Source organism: Hyla sarda, chromosome 1 (assembly GCF_029499605.1).
Source record: "Hyla sarda isolate aHylSar1 chromosome 1, aHylSar1.hap1, whole genome shotgun sequence".
Classification (NCBI taxonomy): domain Eukaryota; kingdom Metazoa; phylum Chordata; class Amphibia; order Anura; family Hylidae; genus Hyla; species Hyla sarda.
The window spans coordinates 373002945-373027835 of NC_079189.1; the positions used below are offsets into that span (position 1 = coordinate 373002945).

Below are 24891 nucleotides of genomic sequence, written 5' to 3' on the forward strand. Positions count from 1 at the left end.
CCATTAAAGGGCTTCAAAGTTCAGCAGCAATTTTCCAATTTTGCATGAAAATTTCAAAATCGGAATTTTTCAGGGACCAGTTCAGTTTGAAGTGGATTTGAGGGGCTTTCATGTTAAAAAAAAAATACCTCATAAATGACCCCATTATAAAAACTGCACCCTTCAAAGTATTCAAAATGATATTCAGAAAGTTTGTTAACCCTTTAGGTGTTTCACAGGAATAGCAGCAAAGTGAAGGAGAAAATTCAAAATCTTCATTTTTTTTATACTCGCATGTTCTTGTAGAGCCATTTTTTTTTTTTTTTTTTTTTTTTTTACAAGGGGTAAAAGGAGGGGAAATCCCCCCAAAATTTGTGACCCCATTTCTCTCGAGTAAGGAAATACCTCATATGTGGATGTAAAGTGCTCCGTGGGTGCAGTAGAGGGCTCAGTAGGAAGGGGGCGACAATGGGATTTTGTAGAGTGAATTTTGCTGAAATGGTTTTTGGGGGGCATGTCAAATTTAGGAAGCCACTATGGTGCCGGAACAGAAAAAAAGAAAAAAAACACATGGCACACTATTTTAGAAACTACACCCCGTGAGGAACGTGACACGGGGTACAGTGAGCCTTAACACCCCACAGATGTTTGACGACTTTTCGTTAAAGTTGGATGTGTAAATGAAAATTATTTTTCCCTGCACAGGCTGGGGATTTCACCTCACACCGGCATGTATGTATGTATATGTATGTAATGTATGATTAGGGGGGGGTGTATCAGCGGCAGGTGTATGTATGATGTGTGCATATGCATGATGTATGTGTCATGTGTATATATGATGTGTGTATGTAATGTATGATATTGGGGGGCAGCAGCCCGGTGTATGTATATGTGTATGTATGATATGTCTATGTGTGATGTGTGTATGTAATGTATGATATAGGGGGCAGCAGCCCGGTGTATGTATATGTATGATGTGTGTATGGTGTATGTAAGGTATGATGTGGGGGGGGGCAGCAGCCCGGTGTATGTATGATGTGTGTATATGTGATGTGTGTGTGATGTGTGTATGTAATGTATGATGTGGGGGGGCAGCGGTGGGTTTATGTGTGATGTGTCTATGTATGATGAATGTATGTAATGTATGATATAGGGGGCAGTGGCCGGTGTATGTGTATGTATGATATTTTGTATGCATGTATGTTTTGTACAGGGGTGGACAGACCAGTGCTGCTGCCAGTTGTGCTATCTAATTTTTCTAATTTATTTTTAGTGGCTTCTGGCCACCCACACTAAATTGCACCCCCAGAATCCCGCCCCCGTCATACTCACCCGCCGAGAGCCTCACGGATGCCCGCAAACACGCCCAAACCAAAACTACAACTTCCAGCATGTTGCACCGTAACCTAAACTGTCGAACTATAAAGTGTAACATGCTGGGAGTTGTAGTTTTGGTTCGGGTCAGCTGCAGAGCCATAGGTTGCATCAGGGCATGCTGGGTGTTGTAGTTACTAACTGCAATTCCCAGTATTCCTTGACACAGCCTATGGCTCTGCAGCTGACACAAACCAAAACTACAACTCCCAGCATGTTACACAGTAACCTTAACTGTACTACTATACAGTGCAACATGCTGGAACACCCACACAACCATAGGCTGTATCAGGGCATGCTGGGAGTTGTAGTTATCTACTAACTAAATGCAACATAATGACACATAAATTAGAGTAAATAAAATGCAGCACATAAACTGGAGAAGCAGAACACAGCCCCCCCACCCCCCAGTAACACAACGCTGTTCAGTGTTTTCCAATCAAAAGACTCCATATATAAGTCCCTAAGAAGACTGAAAAATAGTGAATAAAATATTTTAAGAAGTGCGTATGTATGTGAATAAGTCCCTTTCCTAATAAAAGTTCTGATAATAAATGGTTCCAATAAAAACTACAGATCACGGCACATAAGATTACCCTCATACATCCCTGTATATAGAAAAATTGGAATTATGGGGGGGGGGGGGGGGGCGCATGCTGCGATCTCCGTGGCCGCTATTAAACCATTAGATCACCGCTGTCTAAGTTGACAGCAGTGTCTAAAGGAATCTTATACCCATCCCTGGTGGTCTAGTGGGTGGATCAGACTATTTTGGTTGAAATTATTTTATCTACCAGGAAAAGTGGATTTTCTTGAGGGACAAGTAGATTGTGTTCCGCTTTAGTCCCTGGGACAAGTAGTTTTTTTTTTTTTTTATTTCCACACCCCTGGGGTGCAGTGAGCACTTACACCCCACTGGCGTTTGACAGATCTTTGGAACAGTGGGCTGTGCAAATGAAAAATTACATTTTTCATTTTCACGGACCACCGTTCCAAAAATCTGTCAGACCCCTGTGGGGTGTAAATGCTCACTGTACCCCTTATTACATTTCGTGAGGGGTGTAGTTTCAAAAATGGGGTCACATGTGGGGGGGAGGGTCCAATGTTCTGGCACCATGGAGGCTTTGTAAACACACATGGCCTTCAATTCCAGACAAATTTTCTCTCCAAAAGCCCAATGGCGCTCCTTCTCTTCTGAGCATTGTAGTTTGCCTGCAGAGCACTTTACATCCACATATGGGGTATGTTCTTACTCAAAAGAAATGGGATTACAAATTTTGGGGACTTTTCCTATTTTCCCTTGTGAAAATGAAAAATTTAGTGTAACACCAGCATTTTATGTCAGAACCACTGTAAAATCAGCCACCCCTGTGCAAATCACCAATTTAGGCCTCAAATGTACACAGCAGCGCTCTCACTCCTGAGCCATGTTGTGCGCCCGGAGCATTTTACACCCACATATGGGGTATTTCCGTACTCCGAAGAAATTGAGGTACATTTTGGTTTCCTTTTACCCCTTGTAACAAATTTAAAGTATGGGGCAACACCAGCATGGTAGTGTACATTTTTTTTATTTGTTTACACTAACAGGCTGATGTAGACCCAAGCTTTTCCTTTTCATAAGGGGTAAAAGGAGAAAAAGCCCCGCAAAATTTGTAACGCAATTTCTCTCAAGTACGGAAATACCCCATAGGTGGCCCTAAACTGTTTCCTTGAAATATGACAGGGCTCCAAAGTGAGAGAGCGCCATGCGCATTTGAGGACTAAATTGGAGATTGTATAGGGGTGGACATTGAGCATCCCTGGTGTAGAATACCCCTAACAGGGTGCCTCCAGCTGTTGATAAACTCCCAGTGTGCCTGGACAGACAGTGGCTGTCCGGAAATGCTGGGAGTTGTTGTTTTGAAACAGCTGGAGGCTCCATTTTGCAAACACTGCCGTATGATACGTTTTTCATTATTATTGGGCGGGGGGGACAATGTAAGGGGTGTATATTTAGTGTTTTACACTTTATGTGTTAGTGTAGTGTTTTTTAGGGTACAGTCACACAGGCAGGAAAAGCACTGTAAACCCGCCCGTGTGAATGTACCCTGTAAACCTCCAGCCGTTGCAAAACTACAACTCCCAGCAAGATCTGACAGACCAACAGCTGGAGGCACACTAGTTGGAAAACCTTCAGTTAGGTTCTGTTACCTAACTCAGTATTTTCCAACCAGTGTGCATCCAGCTGTTGCAAAACTACAACTCCCAGCATGTACTGATCGCCAAAGGGCATGCTATGTTGTTTAAGTAGTTATACAACAGCTGGAGATATGCAACTACAACTCCCAGCATGGCGAGACAGCCGTTTGCTGTTCATGCATGCTGGGAGTTTAGTTTTGCAAGATTTAGAGGGCCACAGTTTAGAAACAACCGAACAATGATCTCCAGACTGTGGCCCTCCAGATGTTGCAAAACTACAAATACCAGCATGCCCAGACAGCAAACAGCTATCTGGGCATGCTGGGAGGTGTAGTTTTGAAACATCTGTAGGGCTACAGTTTAAAGACCACTGTAAGGGGTTAAAACAAGTCTTCTAACAGGAGAAGAAAAGACAGCATCTACAGTATAAAACATTACATTTTTAAATACACTCTACTTATTTTGGACAGTCTCCTTTAGGGCATGTTCACACGGTGGAATGTCTGTGCAGAATTCTGTCAGAATATTCCGCACAGACATTACGCTGCAGCAGAGTCCAATTGATTGCAATAGGATTCTGCTGCACTGTTTACATGGTGGAATCCCGATTCCGGCATCCGCAAAAACAATAGAATTTCTCTGGATTTTGCTCAGAAATGCATTGCCGTCTACAAGACTGTGTACTTCCGAGTGGTCCTAGGGCCCGTCTGATTATTCCCATTCTGCACATTTTAAAAGGTTAAAAGTGGATGTCAAGAACTAAGTTTAGTCTACTTATATTAATTTACCACAAGAATTATACAGTTATTCTAGCAGTCAAGATTACTGCATTTATTAACTTGAATCTTGTTAAGTCCATAGGTCAATGCAATTCTCTGATTACTAATCTTATAAAACACAGTCACATTCATTGATAAGGACTTTACATGACTATTGAGCAGATGACCTGTAATACAGCAACAGGTACCTTTTGAGCAATTGTCTTTAAATCCCATTGATAAGAAATAACTGGGTAAAGTCTGCACATGACGTAAAATGTTACAAATTCATCTGAGTCAGAATAGCCAGGGATGGCAAATGCTCAACATAGTGATTTACTTGGTTTACCTTAGCCAAAGCCTCTTTGGCCGAAGTTTATTTTAGAAGACAAGTGGAGATCCTACACATCTTCCATACCTAGAAGCACTTGCATTAAATTCCTATAACCAATCCTTAATAAAATTCCACTCTTAACATTTTTCAAATCAACTAGTTCCAGAAAGTTAAACAGATTTGCAAATTACTCCTATTTAAAAATATCAACCCTTGCATTACTTATGTTCTGTGTAAACTACAGAGAAATTTGTGCAGTTCTTTCCAGTCTGACCACAGTGCTCTCTGCTGACACCTCTATCCTTCAGGAACTTTCCAGATTAGATGCAAATCCCCATAGAAAAACTCTCCTGCTCTGGACAGTTCCTGACATGGACAGAGGTGTCAGCAGAGAGCACTGTGGTCAGACTGAAAGGAACTTCACAACTTCCTCTGTAGTATACAGCAGCTGATAAGTACTGGAAGGCTTCAGTTTTGTTTTGTTTTTTACAGAAGTAATTTACAAATCTGTTTAACTTTCTGACACCAGTTGATTTGAAAACATTTGTTTTCCACTGGTTTCCACCGGAGTCCCCCTTTTAACTAGTCAGAGTACTCAGTAAGGGAATGCATCACTATCTGTTTAAAGGGTTACTCCGGTGGAAAACTTTTTTTTAAATCAACTGGTGCCAGAAAGTTAAACAGATTAGTAAATTACTTCTATTTAAAAATCTTTACCCTTCCAGTACTTCTTAGCAGCTGTATGATACAGGGGGAAATTCTATTCTTTTAGAATTTCTTTTTTGGTCTTGTCCAGAGTGCTCTCTGTTGATACGGGAATCAGGTGTCAGCACTGTCCAGCACAGGAGAAAATCCCCATAGCAAACATTTGCTGCTCTGGACAGTTCCTGACATGGACAGAGGTGTCAGCAGAGAGCACTGTGGACAAGACAAAAAAAGAAATTCAAAAAGAATAGAATTTCCTCTGTAGCATACAGCTGCTAATAAGTACTGGAAGGGTAAAGATTTTTTAATAGAAGTAATTTACACATCTGTTTAACTCTCTGGCACCAGTTCATTTAAAAAAATAAATAAAAAAAAACAACAACGTTTTCCACCGAAGTACCCCTTTAATCTACACAAACATCACAAGGAGCCATGTGGCAGCTATAGATGTAGACTACATAAATGACATGAACTATTTGGAAACCACATGGAACCTCTGCAACTATCATATGGTCTTAACCCCTAAAGGACATGTGACACACATGCTGCTAATTAATCATATGCCAGATCCGACCATCAACATGTCAGATGTGGCCATGCACATATGATAAAAGAAGGTTAATGGAACCATTATTTATCCGATGAAGCTCTAGACATTTTAGATCATATGGGCCATCAAAGTTGTTCATTGGATGAAAGTTAAAAACAAGTGATCATTTTAGCTAACCGATGGCAAACTGTTTTTCATGTGTTTAAAAAAAAAAAATATATATATATTTTTTTTTTTTTTGGGGGGGGGTATTAGATGAAAGATCTTTCAAAAAGGAGTAGTCTCCGAACGTTTCTAGAATATTCTTAGAAAGATCGTTTGTCCTCCATCGTTAAGGACGACGGAGGAAAAACTATCTTTCTGAGAATATTCTAGAAACGTTGGGAGACTACTCCTTTTCGAAAGATCTTTCATCTATTACCCAAAAAAACGTTTTTTTTTAACACACATGAAAAACAGTCTGCCATCGGTTAGCTAAAATGATCACTTGTTTTTAACTTTCATCCGATGAACAATTGTTTTATTTGAAATCATGCATTTTCATAAATTTTAATCTAATTACAGGAACAATGGGCCAAAGTTACTATGCATGATGGGGGAGATATATCAAAACCTGTGCAAAGGAAGAGTGGTGCAATTGCCCATAACAACCGACTGCTTCTTTCATTTTTAAAGAGGCCTTTGAAAAATTTAAGAAGGAAACAGGTTGCTATGGGCAACTGCACCACTCTTCCTCTGCACAGGTTTTGATAAATCTTCCCTGATGTGCCTACATTTTGTCACTGCATAAATCAAAACTGGCACTTTATACATCAATGCACAGAATAGGGGATAAGTGTCTTATCAGAGAGAACCGTCTGAATAGAGCCCATGCTTAAATTACCCAGATGTGTCTTCTTCCCTCTGACCCTCACCTTCGGGAACACACTCGAGATTAAATGGAGTGACGGCCTGCTCAGCCAATCCAGTGCATGGAAGACGTTCACACGCGCGGATTTTCGCAGCGTATTTAGCTGCGGATACGCTGTGAAGGCCCCGCTGTACGCTGCCTTTATATGTGCCTGCTCGTAGCGGCAATACGCTACTATCAGCAGACACAGTGCAGAGAGGTGCGTGCCGTACTCGCACATCGTGGCCACTCTCCCTGCTCTGAGCTAGGCAGAGAGCTCCCGCAATGTACGAGTATACTGCGACTCGCACATCGCAGTGTGCCTGCTGGTAGCGGTGTATTGCCGTTACGAGCAGGCACATGTAAAGCCAGCATAGAGCGGGCCTTCACCAGCGGATTTGCAGCGTAAAATAAGCTGTAAATCCGCGTGTGTGTACGTAGCCTTAGGGTGCATTCACACCTCGTTTTCAGCCTACGGTTGCCGGATACGGTTCGAGGAGGGGAAAACCAGGCGCTCCCGTACCCCAGCCGAACCGGCGCTAAAATCCATTTACTTTAATGAGCCAACCAGAGTCAAATGGTGACTACGGTCGTCTAATTTTTGACCCGTATCCGGTTTCCTGACCGCTATTAACCCCTCAGATGCCGTGATCAGTACAGATCACGGCATCTGCCACAGTGCGCATGTTAAAATAGATAATCGGACCACCCGCAGTGGAGTAATGGCTCCGTCCATCTCCCAGAGTCTGACATCGAGCAGACCAGAGCAGAAAATAGCCGATAATGCTGATCAGTGCTATGCCTTATGCATAGCACTGAACAGTATTAGCAATCAAATGATTGCTATAGATAGTCCCCTATGGGGACATAAAGAGTGTTGGGGAAAAAAGTTGAAAAATGTAAAAATAAAAAAAAATTAAAAATCCCCTCCCCCAATAAAAATGAAAATTGTCAGTTTTTCCCATTTTACCCCCAAAAAGCATAACATTTTATAAACATATTTGGTATCGCCGCGTGCGTAAATGGTAAATGTCCAAACTATCAAAATATAATGTTAATGAACCCGTACGGTGAATAGTGTAAACGTAAAAAATAAAAATATAAGTCCAAAAATGCTGCTTTTTAGTCATGTTTTATAAAAAAAAAAATGTATACAAAATGATCTAAAAGTTTTATATATGCAAATGTGGTATCGATACAAAGTACAGATGACAGCGCAAAAAAATGAGCCCTCATACTACCCTATATACAGAAAAATGAAAAAGTTATTATATAGGTGGTCAAAATAGGGCGATTTTACATTACTAATTTTGTACAAAAAGTTTTTTTATTTTTTTTTAAGCGGTACAAAAATATAAAAAGTATCTAGCCATGGGTATCAGTTTAATCATATTGACCCACAGAATAAAGAACACAAGTCATTTTTACTGTAAAGTGTACAGAGTGAAAACAAAACCCTCCAAAATGTGCAAAATTGTGATTTTCATAAAAATTCTCACTTAAAAAAAAAAAAAAATTGGGGGTTCGCCGTACATTTTATGGTAAAATGAGAGGTTTCATTACAATTGGTCACGCAAAAAACAAGCCCTTAAATGGGTCTGTAGATGGAAATCTAAAAGTTATGGATTTTAGTAGGCAAGGAGGAAATAAAAATGCAAAAATAAAATTGGCATGGTCCATAAGGTTAAGGGTTAAGGATACCACCAATTTTGGCCTTAAGGACACAGGAAATTTTATTTTTTGCATTTTCGTTTTTACGAAAATTGTAATTGTAATTGTACTTTGTAATGACTCCTTTAATTTTACCATAAATTGTATGGCAAAACAAAAAAAATATTTGTGTGAGGAAATTGAAAGGAAAACCACAATTTTGCTAATTTTGGAAAGTTTTGTTTTTACACGGTACACTGTACGGTAAAAATAAAATGTTTTCTTAATTCTGGGGGTTAGTACACCCATGGTTAACTTTTTTATTATTGTACTGCTTTAAAAAAAAAAAAAAAAACTTCTTATTAGAAAATATGTATGTTATAACTTTCTCATTTTTTCGTATATGTAACTGTATGAAGGCTAATTTTTGCACCCTGATCTGTAGTTTTTGTCCATGAGTCATGGACAAAACTGATGCTGCTGCTGGACTGGTGAATCTATGTTCAAAAGTCAAAATTCCGCTTGGAATCTGCACGGAGATTCAGCTGCAGCAGAGTTCAACCTGTTCACTCTTTCTGCTGACTCCACACGGAATGCATAGTCGTCTCTGAGATGGCACATTTCTGTGCAGTCCTAAACGAATGTTTGTTTTCACGTTGTACACTTTATGGTAAAAAAATGTAATGTTTTCTTAATTCTGTGGGTTAGTTTGATTAAAATGACAGCCATGGATAAATACGGTAACTTATTTTTATTATTGTACTGCTTTGAAAAAACTCAAAATTTTACATACTTTACAAAATAAGTAGGTTATAAAAAATTTTCGTATATGGGGATGTATGAGTGCTAATTTTTTGTGCCCGGATCTGATGTTTTTATCGGTACGATTGCATATATGTGTTTCATTTTTTTAATTATTTTTTTATTTTTTTAAATATGAGGTGACAAAAAAGCAGCAATTTTGGAATATTTTTTTTTATTTATTTTTTTTTTTAAACACTGTTCACCATAAGGGATCATAATTATTATATTTTCATAGTTCAGACGTTTACGCATGCGGCAATACCAAATAGGTTTACTAATTTTTTCTTTATGCTGTTTGGGGTAAAATTTGAAAAAGGGGCCATTTAATTTTTTATTTATTTATTTATTTTTACTACCGTACTTTCTGGAAAGCAGACCAGAAAAGAAGACGCCAAGAGGAAGGACGAAGGCAGGTGAGGGGATCACCGTCTGTCATCCATTCAGAGTGCCATGATCTGTATTGATCACGGCAACTGAGGGGTTAATGGCGGACATCAGCACGATCGCCGATGTCCACCATTACAGCGGGTCTCTGGCTGCCGTTCTGGTGCTTGTGTAATGTATAGGATGTAAATGTACATCCTGGTGAGTTAAGTACCATGGCACCAGGATGCACATTTACGTCCCATGCCGTTAAGGGGTTAATTAATCTATTATAAGAAAAATAAGGAAAGGGATACAAGAATACCATGGTAATCATACCTGAGAAAACTTTTTCATTCAGAGATACATCATATGCTAATTAAGCCACAACCCCTATACAGCCACCAGATCGAGGCCCTAGTGATGCTGGAGGCCCTAGCCAGGCTGTATCAGTGGAGGAGTGTCAATATCACTGTTCAATGCTACGCAATACTGACAAAAATTTAAGAGTGTAAAAAAAATTATGAAGAGAAATAAAAATAAAACAAACACAATAAAATTATATAAAAGACCATCCCCTTGTAAAAATTTTAATCACCCTCTTCCTATTTTACAAAAAAAAATACATAAAAACCCCTTACATAAAACAGTACCTTTATTTTTTTCATTTTACAATAAAGTAAAGGTAAAAAAAATAAAAACATATTTGGTAGCACCATGTGGTGAACGGCGTAAACGTTAAAAAGAAAAAAAAATTTTGCAGGTTTTGGTCACATTATATCAGAAAAAAATAAATAATGAAAAGTGATCAGAAAAACCCACTTAAAAACAAAAATGGTGCCAATTAAAACTACAAATCACAAAACATGAGCCCTCATACAGCAAAATGTATATATATATATGACAGAAGAGGACAATTTATGTGCATATTGATTTTCTATAAAATAAAAAAAATAATAAAAAAAACCACAATAATGAAAAAAGGCTGTGTCCTTAAAGGGGTACTCCCACCCTAGATATATTATCCCCTATCCAATGGATAGGGTATAAGATGTCTGATCGTGGGGGTCCCGCAGCTGGGGACCCCCGCAATGTTGCATGCGGCACCCACCTGTTTCTTGTCCGGAAGCGCTGGAGGGTCTCGGTCGTGACCACGGGAACGGAAGTCCGTGACGTCAGGACTCCGCCCTCGTGTGACGTTACGTCCCGTCACCTCAATGCAAGTCTATGGGAGGGGGCGTGATGGCTGTCATGCCCCCTCCCACAGACTTGCATTGAGGTGACGGGGATATCTCAGCAGCCAGTCTTTAAATTCTCCCACCAGATCTAGCTGGTGGGTGTGAAAGCACCCTAAGGCTGTTTTTTCGACACATGTGAAGTGGTCAAATCACTATGGAACCTCTGTCATTCATTTTCAGAGTGCGCAAACCAGAAGTCATGAGGGCAGTCCTTCGTTGCTTCTTCTCACCCCACCAGCCCTAATGAATATGTACCGTATATCTTGCTATTTGGGTATAGGAGAAAAAAAATCCATCGGTCAAGGCAGGTGGGGCAGGCAGAAGTCAATGGGGGCCACCCTGATGACTCATTGGTCAGCCAGCATTAAAGTGATAACAGGTTTCCCAAAAAAAAAAAAAAAAAAGATTTTTTAAAAACCTTACAAAACTAGCAAGAAGCTTTGCTAAAGGATTGAGGTATTAAGTTTCAATGGAAAAATGAATAGCAAAGACCAGTTCATTCAAAATCCAGTAATTAACACAATTATAAAGATTACCTACTTTTGACAAGTTAAAGGAGATGTCCGGTGCTCACTTTTCTTATTTTATCCATTCCGGGCTGAAAGATAAAAGAAAATACATTTTCTCTTACCTGCCTAGGCTCCCCCGATGCTTTGGTACAGGTGTTCGGTCCCCGGGCTGAATTCTTCTTACTTCCTGTTAGCCTGGCACGTTACAAGGAGCTTCAACCTATCACCAGCCGCAGCGATGTCCCGCCTCGGCCAGTGATAGGTTGAAGCTCCGTGTGACGTGCCGGGCTAACAGGAAGTAAGAAGAATACAGCCCGGGGATCGAACGCCTGTACCGGAGCACAGGGGGAGGCGTAGGCAGGCAAGAGAAAGCTTATTTTCTTTTTTTTTGCAGCCCGGAACAGATACAATAAGAAAATAAGCACCGGACATGTCCTTTAAAATGTCCAGATGGAGCTTTTTTGCTACCACGTTTCTGCAGTTAATACTATTCATACTCAAATCAATAAATTACAATTTTCTGTTTAAGTTGCCATTTTGAATTCTGTCCTCTTTGAAGAACACAATGGGGGGCATTTAACATTATTGCTCTTTTTTGTTGCATTTATGTGCCTTAAGGTGGAGGCGTGTGGCTTCCCATGGAGGGGGCATGGCCTCCCTCGGTTCCCCGCATTTAACACTGTTTACATTTGTTAGTAAGCGTAAACTGTGCTTGAAATGGTACTTGAATTGAAATTAGAGGGGTCAATTAACTAACGAGATTTATTCAGGGTCAAAGGCCTTATACAGCCATTCCCTTACTTTATACCCTAAAATACCGCTGACAGGTCTGTCTCTTTGAATTTTAGATTTTTAACTTAAGCATACTTTTTTTTTTTTTTTTAAACATACTGCTACCTATATTAACTAAGAATCTGGAAATCTTTCAGTTTTCACAATAGAAAGACAATTCCTATTTTGTAGAGTTCACTTGCCAACTACTCTTAATCATCACAGATGGGATTGCAGAGAAAGGTGACACCACTTTATAGATAATATAGGAGCTACCACTCACAATAGGTGATGGTCAGAGCTCAACTTCTCCCTCACTCTGTATAGCAACCTAAGTGTCAGAGCATGATCAGAGCACTATACCATAGACATAAGTAGGTCATCTCCAGACACCCGTTTCTTACAATCATATAGCTATTGTAAAAAAAAAAAAAGAAAATCTGACCTGCTGATAACAGAGCATAGTAGTTAAGCCAAGATTGTTGAGTTGTTGCTAAATATACCTCACCGGCATGTTGTTCTAACAAAAAGTGTTCATTGATATTCAGGGTTTCCACAGGGCTGGGTTCATACCTAAATAAAGACAAGAGGGGTCTGACTACCAGACATTATGCCACTGCAAACCATAATCCCAGGAGTAGGACCAGTACACACATAGCAGTCTGCAAAAGTGATGAACCAAGAGCTCTTAGTTTAAGGAACCTGTCCCTCTTAGTTTACAAGTGGTGATAACTGGCATGTTGATGAATAGTAGACATAGTATAATCTTAATATACTTACTTGATCCAATTTCTGAGGTACGGAGTGGGTAAAAAATTATTGCTTTTAATCTGGCTTCTATCGCACAAAAGTGCCTCCCACACACCAAGACTAGACAGACTAGAGCTAGGTGCTTGGAAATTTACAGATCTTAGCCACACGTTACTTCCTCGATCCGCATGACACGACGGCTTGTTCTTCTTGGTGCTGCAATTGCAATGTTGACGAGTGTATATATCAAGTGACTGTTCCTCAGAAAGATGAAGGTGGCAGGTTTTATTTTGCATATGCATCAGTGTGTCGTAAGAAGATTATATTTTAAGAGAAGTATACTGTACCTCTGATCTGTCTTATCAACATAGTTCTGCTAGCAGCCAGCTAAACCTTGTAGAGTAAACACTATAATCAAATTTTAATTCACTGCAGTTCTTAAGGAAATAAGGCCTTGTGAATATTAACCATGTACAAGTAAAAGTCTATATGAAAGGAAGCTTTATTTATATGTAGCTGCAGATTAATGGCAGACAGACACAAAAGAAAATAAATGTGGGGGGGACCAAACAATTCAGGGCAATCTACAGAGTAGGGATGTCCCGTACCATTTTTTTTAAAGGACATCTGCAGCCTAAATACACTTATCCCCTAGGGGATAAGTGTTTAATCGTGAGGATCCGAATGCTGGGACCCCCTGCAATCTCCTGCATTGGGCTGACACGCCTCCTCCATGTAGTTCAACGCTACATGCATTAGCCACGGCATCCCTGATATATATATATATACACACAGATATATACATACACACACACACATTTTTATTTTATTTTGTATTTAAACTTTTTAGGGGGGTGATTTAAGTTTTTATTAGGGAAGGGGTTAATTCACATGTATAATTATTATTTATTACACATTTTCATAGGGGACCATTACTTGCAATCTGTAGATTGCATACACTGATCAATGATATGCCATAGCATAGCGTTGATTAGTGTTATCGGCACTCCTTTACTACTGCCTAGCATGGATGACTGCAGTAAAGGAGCAACGATCAGATGGCATGGAGCACGTCCTCTCAGCTGATCGGGATACCGTGATTTCACCACAATGATCTCTATCAGCATCCCTGAGCTAACACTCAATTAATCTCAGGACTTTTAGATGCTATGATTAACTTTGATCGTGGCGTCTGAAAGGTTAATGTGCTGCATAGCTCGGGAGTTGGCACAGGGCGTAAATTTACGCCCTGCGTCCTCTAGGGGTTGATCCATGCAGAGTGTGCAGGTGGCTTACTGCACCTCCATGATACCTGTTGGAGGGAGTCCCACTGGCAGGTATTAGATAAGATATCAGGGACATTTGCACGAGTACAAGTAATCGTGCAAATGTCCAGTATTAGGAACATCCCTACTACAGAGAATAAGTCTATAATTAAATCATATTTTATTTTTTATTTTATTTTTTGCTTCAACTGATCTAAAAATTGTTTACATCTTGGGTTTAAAATTAAATAAAAAAAGCATCGGTTTGTTGCTGTTAAGCAAGTTTCTGTCACAACCCTATCACTTTCTTAGAATTTTTAGTTTTCTCACACTAAGAACATCAAGACTGCTTTCAGAAATCTAAGAACTAGGGGGAACATTGATCATTGGATGTAAATCTTTTTTTCTTGTTTATCCCATATCCAAAAGGATATGGGATAAGATGTCCGATCGCGTAGATCCTGCCGCTGGGGACCCCCACAATCTCCCTGCTGCACTCAGCGTTCTTTTAGAGCGTCGGGTGTAGTGCCGGAGGCTTATGATGTCACAGCCGCGCCCTGCTCGTGACATCACGGCCACGCCATCACAAACAATGCGTGAAGTCACAAGCCTCCACCCCGCACCGACAGTCATCCGGCACGGAGTGAAGTTCGTCCTGTGCACCGGATGTCCGGGATGTGGCAGCCGAGATCGCGTAGGTCCCCAGCGGTGGGATCCCCGTGATCGGACATCTTATCCCCTTATCCTTTGGATAGGGGATAAGATGTTTAAGGGTGGAATACCCCTTTAAGTGCAAAATTTTGCGCAGTTGGAGTGGAATTTTTTTTGCATGGTCTTTTCGGAGAAGCATTTCCTAATCAACTTTTGGGCATCGTGGGCATAAAATTATTTTTAAATTTTTTTTGCACAAAGCCTACTTTTTTTGTAAACCTACACACTATAAATGTATCAGATGCCAGAGCACAATGTTTAAACCGAGTTCGGCAGCTCACTGGTTTCTATAACTGCACAAAATTTACACCATTTGCACCATTTTTCCTCTGCACAGAGACACAAAAGCAATGGCTGCAGGGACAATGCAGCATTTTTTTACCCCAAAATACCGTATTTATCGGCGTATAACACGCATATTTTAGACAAAATTTTTTAGCTTAAAGTCTATCTGCGTGTTATACGCCGATAGACTGTTTCTGGCCCTGCAGAAGCCACTTTAGTTCAATGATTTAAAGCGGGCACTTTAAATCATTGAACTGTGGGGCCAGAGTCCTGCCGCCGCCACCCGATTCCGTCCCCTATCCCCCGTTTTATAGTTACATGTCACTGTCCCACCGATGCCCGATTCCCTCCCCGTCCTTGGATAGCATGTCCCGCTGATGCCCGATTCTCTCACTTTCCTCGGGTTGCATGTCCCGCCGATGCCCGATTCCATCCTGGTGACCACGCTCTTTATGGTCCTGCAGCGTCCTTATCTGTCACTGTGCGCCGCGCACTGACTGAGGAGTGATGTTGCGTTGAGGACGTCACTTGTGCACGGCGCACAGTGACAGATAAGGACGATGCAGGACCATAAAGAGCGAGGTCACCTAGATGGAATCGGGCATCGGCGGGACATGCAACCCGAGGACGGTGAGGGAATCTGGCATCGGCGGGACATGCAACCAGAGGATGGTGAGGGAATCGGGCAGCGGCAGGACAGTGACATGTAACTATAAAACGGGGGATAGGGAACGGAATCAGGCGGCAGCAGGACTATGGCCCCACAGAAGCCGCCTCAGTTCAATGATTTAAAGTGCCCGCTTTAAATCATTGAACTAAAGTGGCTTCTGCAGGGCCAGAAACTGTTTTATTGAGGTATACCCACTCACACACGCACCCTCATTTTAACAAGGATATTTGGGTAAAAAAAAAAAAAAAACTTTACCCAAATTTCCATGGAAAAATTAGGGTGCGTGTTATAGGCCAGTGCGTGTTATAGGCCGATATACGGTATACAAATTATTTTTAACCAATGTATATAACAAATGTACAAATGTTATCTACATTATATAAAAAGATTTAGCAAATTACAGTGTCCATTTAAGTCCTGAGCGTCATTATGTCTAAAAATGAGCACTCGAACAGCACCATATAAAAAAGGAAATTTTTTTAAGAATACAGGGGTGCGGGAAAAAAAAAAATACTTGCCCAACTCTTGTTTTTTCCCCCCTCGCTCAATAATAAACATAACTATTTTTCCATCTACAGACCCATATGAGGGCTTGTTTTTTTGCGGGACTGATTGTACTTCGTAATGACACCTTTTAGCTTTCCATAACATATGCTCAGAAACAATTATATAATGTATGGTGAAATTGAAATTTAATAAAAAATAATAATTTAGCAAACTTGGTGGTTTTCTTTTTTAATGCCATTTACTTTGTAGTCAAGCTTGCATGTTATTTTGATACTTCAGATCGGCCTGATTACAGCAATACCAAATTTGTATAGTTTCCATTTCATTTTACTCATTTAAAAAAAATTCTGAACTTTTTAGAATTTAGAATTGCCATTTTTTGATTCCTGTAATTATCTTTTTACCAGGCTGTATGAGAGCTAATTTTTGCGCCATAATCTGCTGTTTGTATTGGTACCATATTGATATTGGTCTGACTTTCTAATTGCTTTTAACTTTTTTCTGGAATGTCGTAAAAAAAAAAAAATGGAATTTTTTATATTTACGTCATTTACCGTACGGTATATATAAAGTTTTTTTTTAATAGTTTGGACAATTACGCATGCGGCGATACCAAATATGTTTGTTTTTATTATGTTTACATGGTTTTTATATAGGAAAAGGGGGTGATTTGAACTTTTCATATGGAAGGGCTATTAAACTTTTTTTTTTATTATTATTATTATTTTTTTACACTTAGGGGACTTTTAGGAGGAATCATTAGATTCCTCATACAGATCAATGCAGTTATTTTGCACTCCATTGATCTGTGTGCTCTGCGCTCCATTGATAGTCTATCAATGACAGAGCCACGGACAACAGGGCCCTCCAGCTACCTCTACAATGGATTGACCCCCACATGTCCCTTTAGAGGTGGCGATCTAAAGAGTTAATAGCCGCACGCGGCGATCGCCACATGCCGAGTATTAGCGGCAGCCCCCAGCTACTGAAATTAGTAGGGGACTGCCGGGTATGGAGCAGGTTCGAGTCAGGTGCCTGCTCCATTCACCTTGGAGTGCCGCCGTGCTTGACAGGGCTTTCAGAGCCAGCTCTGCTTACCCAAAGCAGAGCTAGAGGCCTGAAAAATTAACCTGCTCAACACCCGGAGCTGCAATAGGATTTCCACATCCCTGAGATATATAGGTCAGAATAGCACAATTTTTAGCATACTTCTAAATAAAAGGACAATTGGTTGAGCAAAAATCACGCCCTCATACGGCTTTGTAGATAGAAAAAATAAAAGGGTTATGACTCTAAGGCAACAAAGAAGAAAAAAAATGTAAGTGCTAAAATTTTAATTGGTTGTGTCCTCCAGGCCAAAACCAGCTATATCTTCAAGGGGTTAATAAATATGTAACAAGTCTTATTAAACCCGACTAACTTCTGTTTCGGTTAACCAATTTACTACTGTTATTACTACCTAGCTTACTAATTCATTAGGCTCTGCAGATGGCTTTTTTAAGTGCACGTTATTAGGCCTTCTATACATAAAAGTTTATATATAGGAACTAAGTTGGTGGTGCTTTGATAGAGTGCTACATTACTCAAAATAAACTTGTGTGTCAATTTATAAAATACAAAAATGCATTTACATTTCTCCTGGTAGGAGGTAATTAGAACCATATGAAAATGGAATCAACATTCGGTAAAGCCTGCTAAAATATCATACAAGACATCAGCTTTGTGGCCTGTGCACCTACAGATGTGGTGCTGGAGCAAAACGTCTCTACTCATATAGAAGACATTTTTGTCTTCCCAGGATGAAAAAAGAATTCCAACTAGTACCCCACACTCACAGCAATTCTTCTATCCCTGTATCAGAAAGTAAGGTTGATTGTGTTCTATGGTTATCTCACCGATCACCATATGGCTCCTGAAACTTTCTTTGACCAGGATGGCTGGAGAGTCCTATAGCTTTAAAAATCTGCTATGTTACTGCCTTCCTCAATGACCACACTGTCTTAGCACAACAGGGCAGATTTATTAAAACGGGTCTTTTTTTTTATTTTTTACTAATTAAAACCAGACACTGGTAAACGCTTTTCTTATGTGTTTTGATTTCCTAAGAAAAGATTATATAAATTCTATGGACCATAAGAATCTGTAGTCTGGAGAAGACTCATTTAGGCCTTTGGAGTAGAGGAGATGAACGATAAAAGAAAATTATATTTTTCAAGACTTTGGCAGCAGAATCCTATTGAGGTCAATGAACTTTGTCTGTTCAATTAAATAAACTATCCTTTTAGTGCACTGCAGAACCATGCAGAATTCGTGCGGATATTCCGCATACATTTCCACACGGATTCCACAAATGTTAAAAAGCTGGAGCTGGGTATATTGTCACAGGGGGAAGCTCGTGGTTGTGGTTTATTGACACAGTATGACCAGATTTGGAAAAACATATTGAGGGCGACGAGTTCTACAAGTTTTACACCAAAGTGGGGGAATAGGAATTTAAGGGAGTTATTCAAGATATAGGATTATGTGGGAAAGTAAAGGATTATTATATGTAAACCAGTTTTTTGAGGATGATCAGCTGATACATTTTGGTAGAATACAGTCTGAACACTATCACAGCGTCACAAATTTTTGGATAAAAACAAACGGCACATGCTGTCAAGTGCACTATGAATAAAGAAATGTTCTATATAAATTGTCCCGATGTTGAACTTAGTTACGGAGGATGTTAGAATTAGGATTACATGGGTGTACAAGCAAATTTTGGCAGAAAAATATAGAAAAATAGTTTTCACTAGTAGGGAGAAGTGGGAAAGAGATTTAGGAGAGATGGAAGATACACAATGGGAGAATATATTAAAAAGTCCACAGATTGTTTCTATTTATGAAAGACCAAGTTATCTCAGTACAGTATATAACAATGGTCAAAGGAGGATTGAATATAGAAGATCGCACTCACCACATGGAATTCTTTATTGCGACATGTGCGGCAGGTACAAGAGATCCAGACACGGGGGCGCCTACGTGGGATAGTGTCCGTTTCGTGCGGCAAGCGCACTTTGTCTAGCCAACGCTCACTGAATGAGCAGGGAGGCGGAAAATATCAACATACCACTACAGGTGCTGCAATCAGCACAATCTTCTCCAAGTGGTCCTAGTGCTTCTAACTTTGTAATCCATCTGGTTTCACATTGTAGAAGGATTTTGCGTCTATCGCCCCCAATACGGGGTGGTTTAACCACTTGGAGTCCAGCAAACTTTATGCTACCGCAATCGCTATTGTATATGGGCGATAAGGCGGGGAGCACCGTGTCCTGATCGGACCGAATAAAAATGTTCTTCTCAAACTCTGATGAAGAGTTTTCTAATTGTTTTCCCTACGTAGTAAAACCCGCAAGGGCATATTAAAGCTTGCACTACATATGATGATCGGCAAGTAATCACTTGACTCAGTGTATGAGTGTGTCCTCCTAATTTTATAGTGTGACTGTTTATGTTATGTGAACAAAAACGCAGTGTCTGCACGGAAAATTGCCTCTGGGAGCCGGTCTATCAAGCCATGTATTTTTCACAGCACCTTACCAGAGAAAGGGTCCTGTTCGGACCAGAAACGAGTTGTTTTAGTACAATAAAATATATTTTGGATTTGAAACTGTGTCCAACTGCCTACTTTGGAGAACCAGTGCCCAGAAAAAGCTCAAATTTTTTATTCCTGAATTGCCTTCCCACTGGAGCTAGGACCGGACGAGCTGAGGCTGCAAGCTCCATATCTCAGTTTAGATGTCTTCTGAAGTGTTGTGGTCTGAGCCCAACACTATCTGGTGGTTTTCCATTTACCTCTTAGATTTTTTTTTTTATGGCAATCTCACATAAATCAGGATCAGCTTCAACCATATGCTACGAGAAAGGAATTATCCAGAATATATAATTGGCCAAGCATTCCAAAGAGCCAACAATATTCCCCGTCAAACTCTGTTTACATCTAAGAAAACAATGAAAAGCCAATCACCAACCAATATTCATAAATCAGTGTAAGAATAACATTTACTTTTTCCAATTCTAATATCAATTCCATCATATCATCTGCCATTAGAAAAAATTGGCATATGGTTGTAGCTGATCCTGATTTACATAAAAAAAAACAAAAAAAAAAAACCCTGTCCTCACACACTGTAGAAGCACCACCCTCGGCGATGCCATCTCAAAACCCCATCAGAATGTACTGAAAAATACATGGCTTGATAGATCGGCTCCCAGAGGCAATTTTCCATGCAGACACTGCGGTTTTTGTTCACATAAACAGTCACACTATAAAATTAGGAGGACACATTCATACACTGAATCAAATGATTACTTGCCGATCATCATATGTAGTGTACGCTTTAATATGCCCTTGCGGGTTTTACTACGTAGGTAAAACAATTAGAAAACTCTTCATCAGAGTCCGAGAACATTTTTAATCGGTCCGATCAGGACACTGTGCTCCCCGCCTTATCGCCCATATACAAGAGAAACACAATAGCGATTGCGGTAGCATAAAGTTTGCTCGACTCCAAGTCGTTAATCCACCCTGTAATGGGGGCGATAGACACAAAATCCTTCTACAATGCAAAAGCAGATTGGACCACTTAGACTGAATGATAGGAATGATTATAGTTAATTTATATAATATTTTGCATGTTCTGTTTTTATGTGCTATTTACCTGTTGAATCACTAAAGGTGAAAATTGTGCTGATAGCAGCACCTGTAGTGGTATGTTGATATTCTTCCCCTCCCTGCTCCTTCAGTGAGCGTTGGCTAGACAAAGTGTGCTTGCTGCACGAAACGGACACCATCCCACGAAGGCGCCCCCCCATCTGAGTCTTGTACCTGCCACACATGTCACAATAAGGAATCCCAATCTGATGTGGTGAGGGTGAGCTTATATATTCAATCCTCCTTTGACCGTTGTTATGTGCACTATTGATGTGATCTGCACCTCTACGCTCAAACATATGTGCTGACATCCACCTTTGCACCTGCATCTACAGGGACTATATATATCCGCAGTGAAGTGCCAGACATACTCTACTTTTTTTGTGTGTGCTTTATCTCAGTATATGTTGGTTCACAGGTTGTATTATACACCGAAAGCTTTGTTTCGATACGGGTTCCGATCAAGCTTCAAGTGTTTAAAAATGTCATGAACTGAATGCAGATTTAATACATCTGCTTTGGGGGTGCAAGATGATTAAAAACATACTGGGAAGAAATCCAGGGCCAAATTAAATCCAGAACTGGGATTGAGCTACAATTATGTATACTCCCAAATATGGACAAATATAAAAAAAAAATTGATTTGTAAAATCTTATTTTTGAGAAGATTAATAATCATGAGAAATCGGGTTGCGCCTGTTGCACCTCTACTTATAAACTGGTTTTCCAAAGTGGGGAAAATCAGGAGTATATCGGTATTATCGGTATATCAGCAAGACAATTGCCGATACCGATAATGCCCAAAATCGTGATTATCGGCCGATAATATCGGCCAAACCGATAATCAGTCGATCCCTAGTTCAGACCTCTGCCAATCAGGAGAACAAGCTGGGAGAAGATTGAGCTCAGCGCATTCTCCTCTCGGCTTCATGTCATATGATCGAGACAAAGTTGCCATGTAAGTCTATGAGAATGTCTCAATCATGTGACACAGGTGGGGGGGGGGGCGCAGGGAGAGTAGCATGTGACATTCCCTTGGTTCAGTTTCCTGATCAGCTGAGTTTTGAACATCAGACACTTGCTCCTCAAAACTTTGGACAGAGGAGAACATACAAACTTCCTCTAGATTTTGCCTCAGATACAAATGCAGAACCCAAAGTACTACAAGGCAACTAGCTTAATCAATGAGCCATCATGCTGCCAGTCATTAAACCAACAAGCACCAGCAGTAATGTATTTATTAAGTGCTCCGTGCCTTTCAATGAAGCTGTGAAATACATCCGATATGTCATTTTTTTCAATTTTTCTGTCCTCCTAGATCTGATAAGTCAAATAAGAGCTGCTATGTCACAAGGTCACAAAACAGGACATTGAGTACTAACACACATTTAAATAATAAGGGAGCTGCAAACTGTCTAAATGAAAAACTGTCTTTGTTGCCTACTGCAACCAGGAACAGCAAAGCTTTCATTCTAACAGAGCACTATAAAAGGAATTAAAGGGATTGTTCAGGATTGAAAAAAAAAAAGATCTTTCCTGCAAAAACAGCGTCACTCCTGTCCACAGGTTGTGTTAGGTATTGTAGCTCGGCTCCATTGAAGTGAATGGGACTGAACTGCAGCACTACACACAACCTGTGGGACAGGAGTGGTGCTGTTTTTTTGCAAAAACTGAAAAAGCATTTTTCTAACCCTGTCCTGGACGACCCTTTTAAAGAAACAATTTGATTGGTTGCTATGGGCAACAAAGTTTTTCTTTTTAAAAGTTTTAATTATCTCCCCCAATTTGCTGACATACTAAAAATTGTCCCTAGAAAAATTGGTAACAATTTATAGAAAAAATACCTGGATTGGGTTTCCATGGAAAAGCAACCGAACACAACTATACTAAAGTCTGAGATACAGAGTGGCACTGCAACTGGACTCTGGAGCAATGGGAATGTGTTATCTGGAGTGACTAATCACACTTGACAATACAGTAATCTGGGTTTGGCAGATGACAGAAGGCTTCCTGATAAAATACATAGTGCCACCTGTAAAGTCTGCTGGAGAACAGTATGACTTGGGCTGGAAATCTAGAATCAAGCCCTTTGCAAGTGGAAATACTACAATGGGATCCACCACTCTAAACACCTTTTATTAAAGGGGTACTCCCCTTTTTCAAATCAACTGGTGGCAGAAAGTTATACAAATTTGTAAATTATTTCTATTTAAAAATCTTAATGCTTCCAGTACTTATCAGCTGCTGTATACTACAGAGGAAGTTGTGTAGTTCTTTCAGTCTGACAACAGTGCTCTCTGCTGACACCTCTGTTCATGTCAGGAACTGTCCACAGTAGAAGCAAGTCCTTATAGCAAACCTATTATGCTCTGGACAGTTCATGACACGGACAGAGGTGTCACAGAGAGCACTGTGGTCAGACTGGAAAGAATAACTCCACTTCCTGTGAATCATACAGCAGCTGATAGGTACTGAAAGGCTTAGGATTTTTAAATTGAAGTAATTTACAAATCTGTTTAACTTTCTGGTACCAGTTGATTTGAAAAAAAAAAAAAAAAAAAAAAACATTTCCCCCAGGAGTGCCTCTTTAATCAAAGTAGGACACTTCCTTAACACCTTGCCACAGAACGCCAGGTTTATACGGCGCTGCGGCACGGGAGGGTTACGAAGCGAGCTCAGGAGCTGAGCTTGCATCGTACCCGCACGGTCCGGCTGCTATGAGCAGCCAGGACCCGTGGCTAACGCCAGACATTACCGATCCGGCAGATGTCTGGCATTAACTCTTTAGACGCGGCAATAAAAGTTGATCGCCGCGTCTAAAAGTGAAAGTAAAAGTATCCCGGCAGCTCAGTCAGGCTGATTGGGGCATCGCGATAAAATCGCAATGTCCCGATCAGCTAGGACGCAGCAGGAGGGTGCTTTATCTGCCTCCTGCATGTCCGAACAGCGATTGATTGCTGCAAGCCTGAAATCCAGGCTTGAGCAATCAACCGCCGATAACACTGATCAATGCAAAGCTATGGCTTTGCAGTGATCTGTGTAAAAGATCAGTGTGTGTAGTGTTATAGCCCCCTATGGGAGCTATAACACTGCAAAAAAAAGGTGAACAAAAAAGTGAAGATCATTTAACCCCTTCCCTAATAAAAGTTTGAATCACCCCCCTTTTCCCATAAAAAAAAAAATTGTGTAAATAAAAACATATGAGGTATCACCGCGTGCGTAAATGTCCAAACTATAAAAATATATCATTAATAAAACTGCACGGTCAATGGCGTACGCGCAAACAAAAAAATTCCAAAGTCCAAAATAGCGTATTATTGGTCACTTTTTATAACATAAAAAAAGAATAAAAAGCTATCAGAAAGTCCAATCAAAACAAAAATGGTACCAATAAAAACTTCAGATCACGGCGCAAAAAATGAGCCCTCATACCCCCCCTGTACATGGAACAATAAAAGTTATAGGGGTCAGAAGAGGACAATTTTACACGTGTAAATTTTCCTGCATGTAGTTATAAATTTTTTCCCCAAAAGTAATATAAAAAAAAAAAAATCAAACCTATATAAATAGGGTTTCATAATCGTATGGACCTACAGAAGATAAGGTGTCATTTTTAATGAAAAATGTACTGCGTAGAAACAGAAGCCCCCAAAATTTACAAAATGGCATTTTCTCTTTCATTTTGTCGCACAATGATTTTTTTTTTCGTTTCGCCATAGATTTTTGGGTAAAATGACTGATGTCATTACAAAGTAGAATTGGTGATGCAAAAAATAAGCCATCATATGGAATTATAGGTGCAAAATTGAAAGGGTTATGATTTTTAAAAGGTAAGGAGGAAAAAACAAGAGTAAAAACGGAAAAATGTTATGTCTTTAAGGGGTTAAAGGCGTGTCTTCTCAAGT

At 40.0% G+C, this 24891-nt stretch overlaps 1 protein-coding gene across 3 annotated transcripts in view; it reads right to left on the reverse strand.

Moving 5' to 3' along the window:
• Positions 1 to 24891, reverse strand: part of LOC130275490 (guanine nucleotide-binding protein subunit alpha-14) — a 188530-nt gene that overhangs the window by 152679 nt on the left and 10960 nt on the right. Inside the window, exon 2 of one of the 3 annotated variants that reach the window (XM_056523539.1) lies at positions 12551 to 12678. The exons of the other annotated variants lie outside the window; for them this stretch is intronic. Within the exon in view, the coding sequence (XP_056379514.1) occupies positions 12551 to 12678 (128 nt within the window). The remainder of the gene's footprint in view (positions 1 to 12550; positions 12679 to 24891) is intronic. 3 annotated transcript variants of the gene reach the window in all.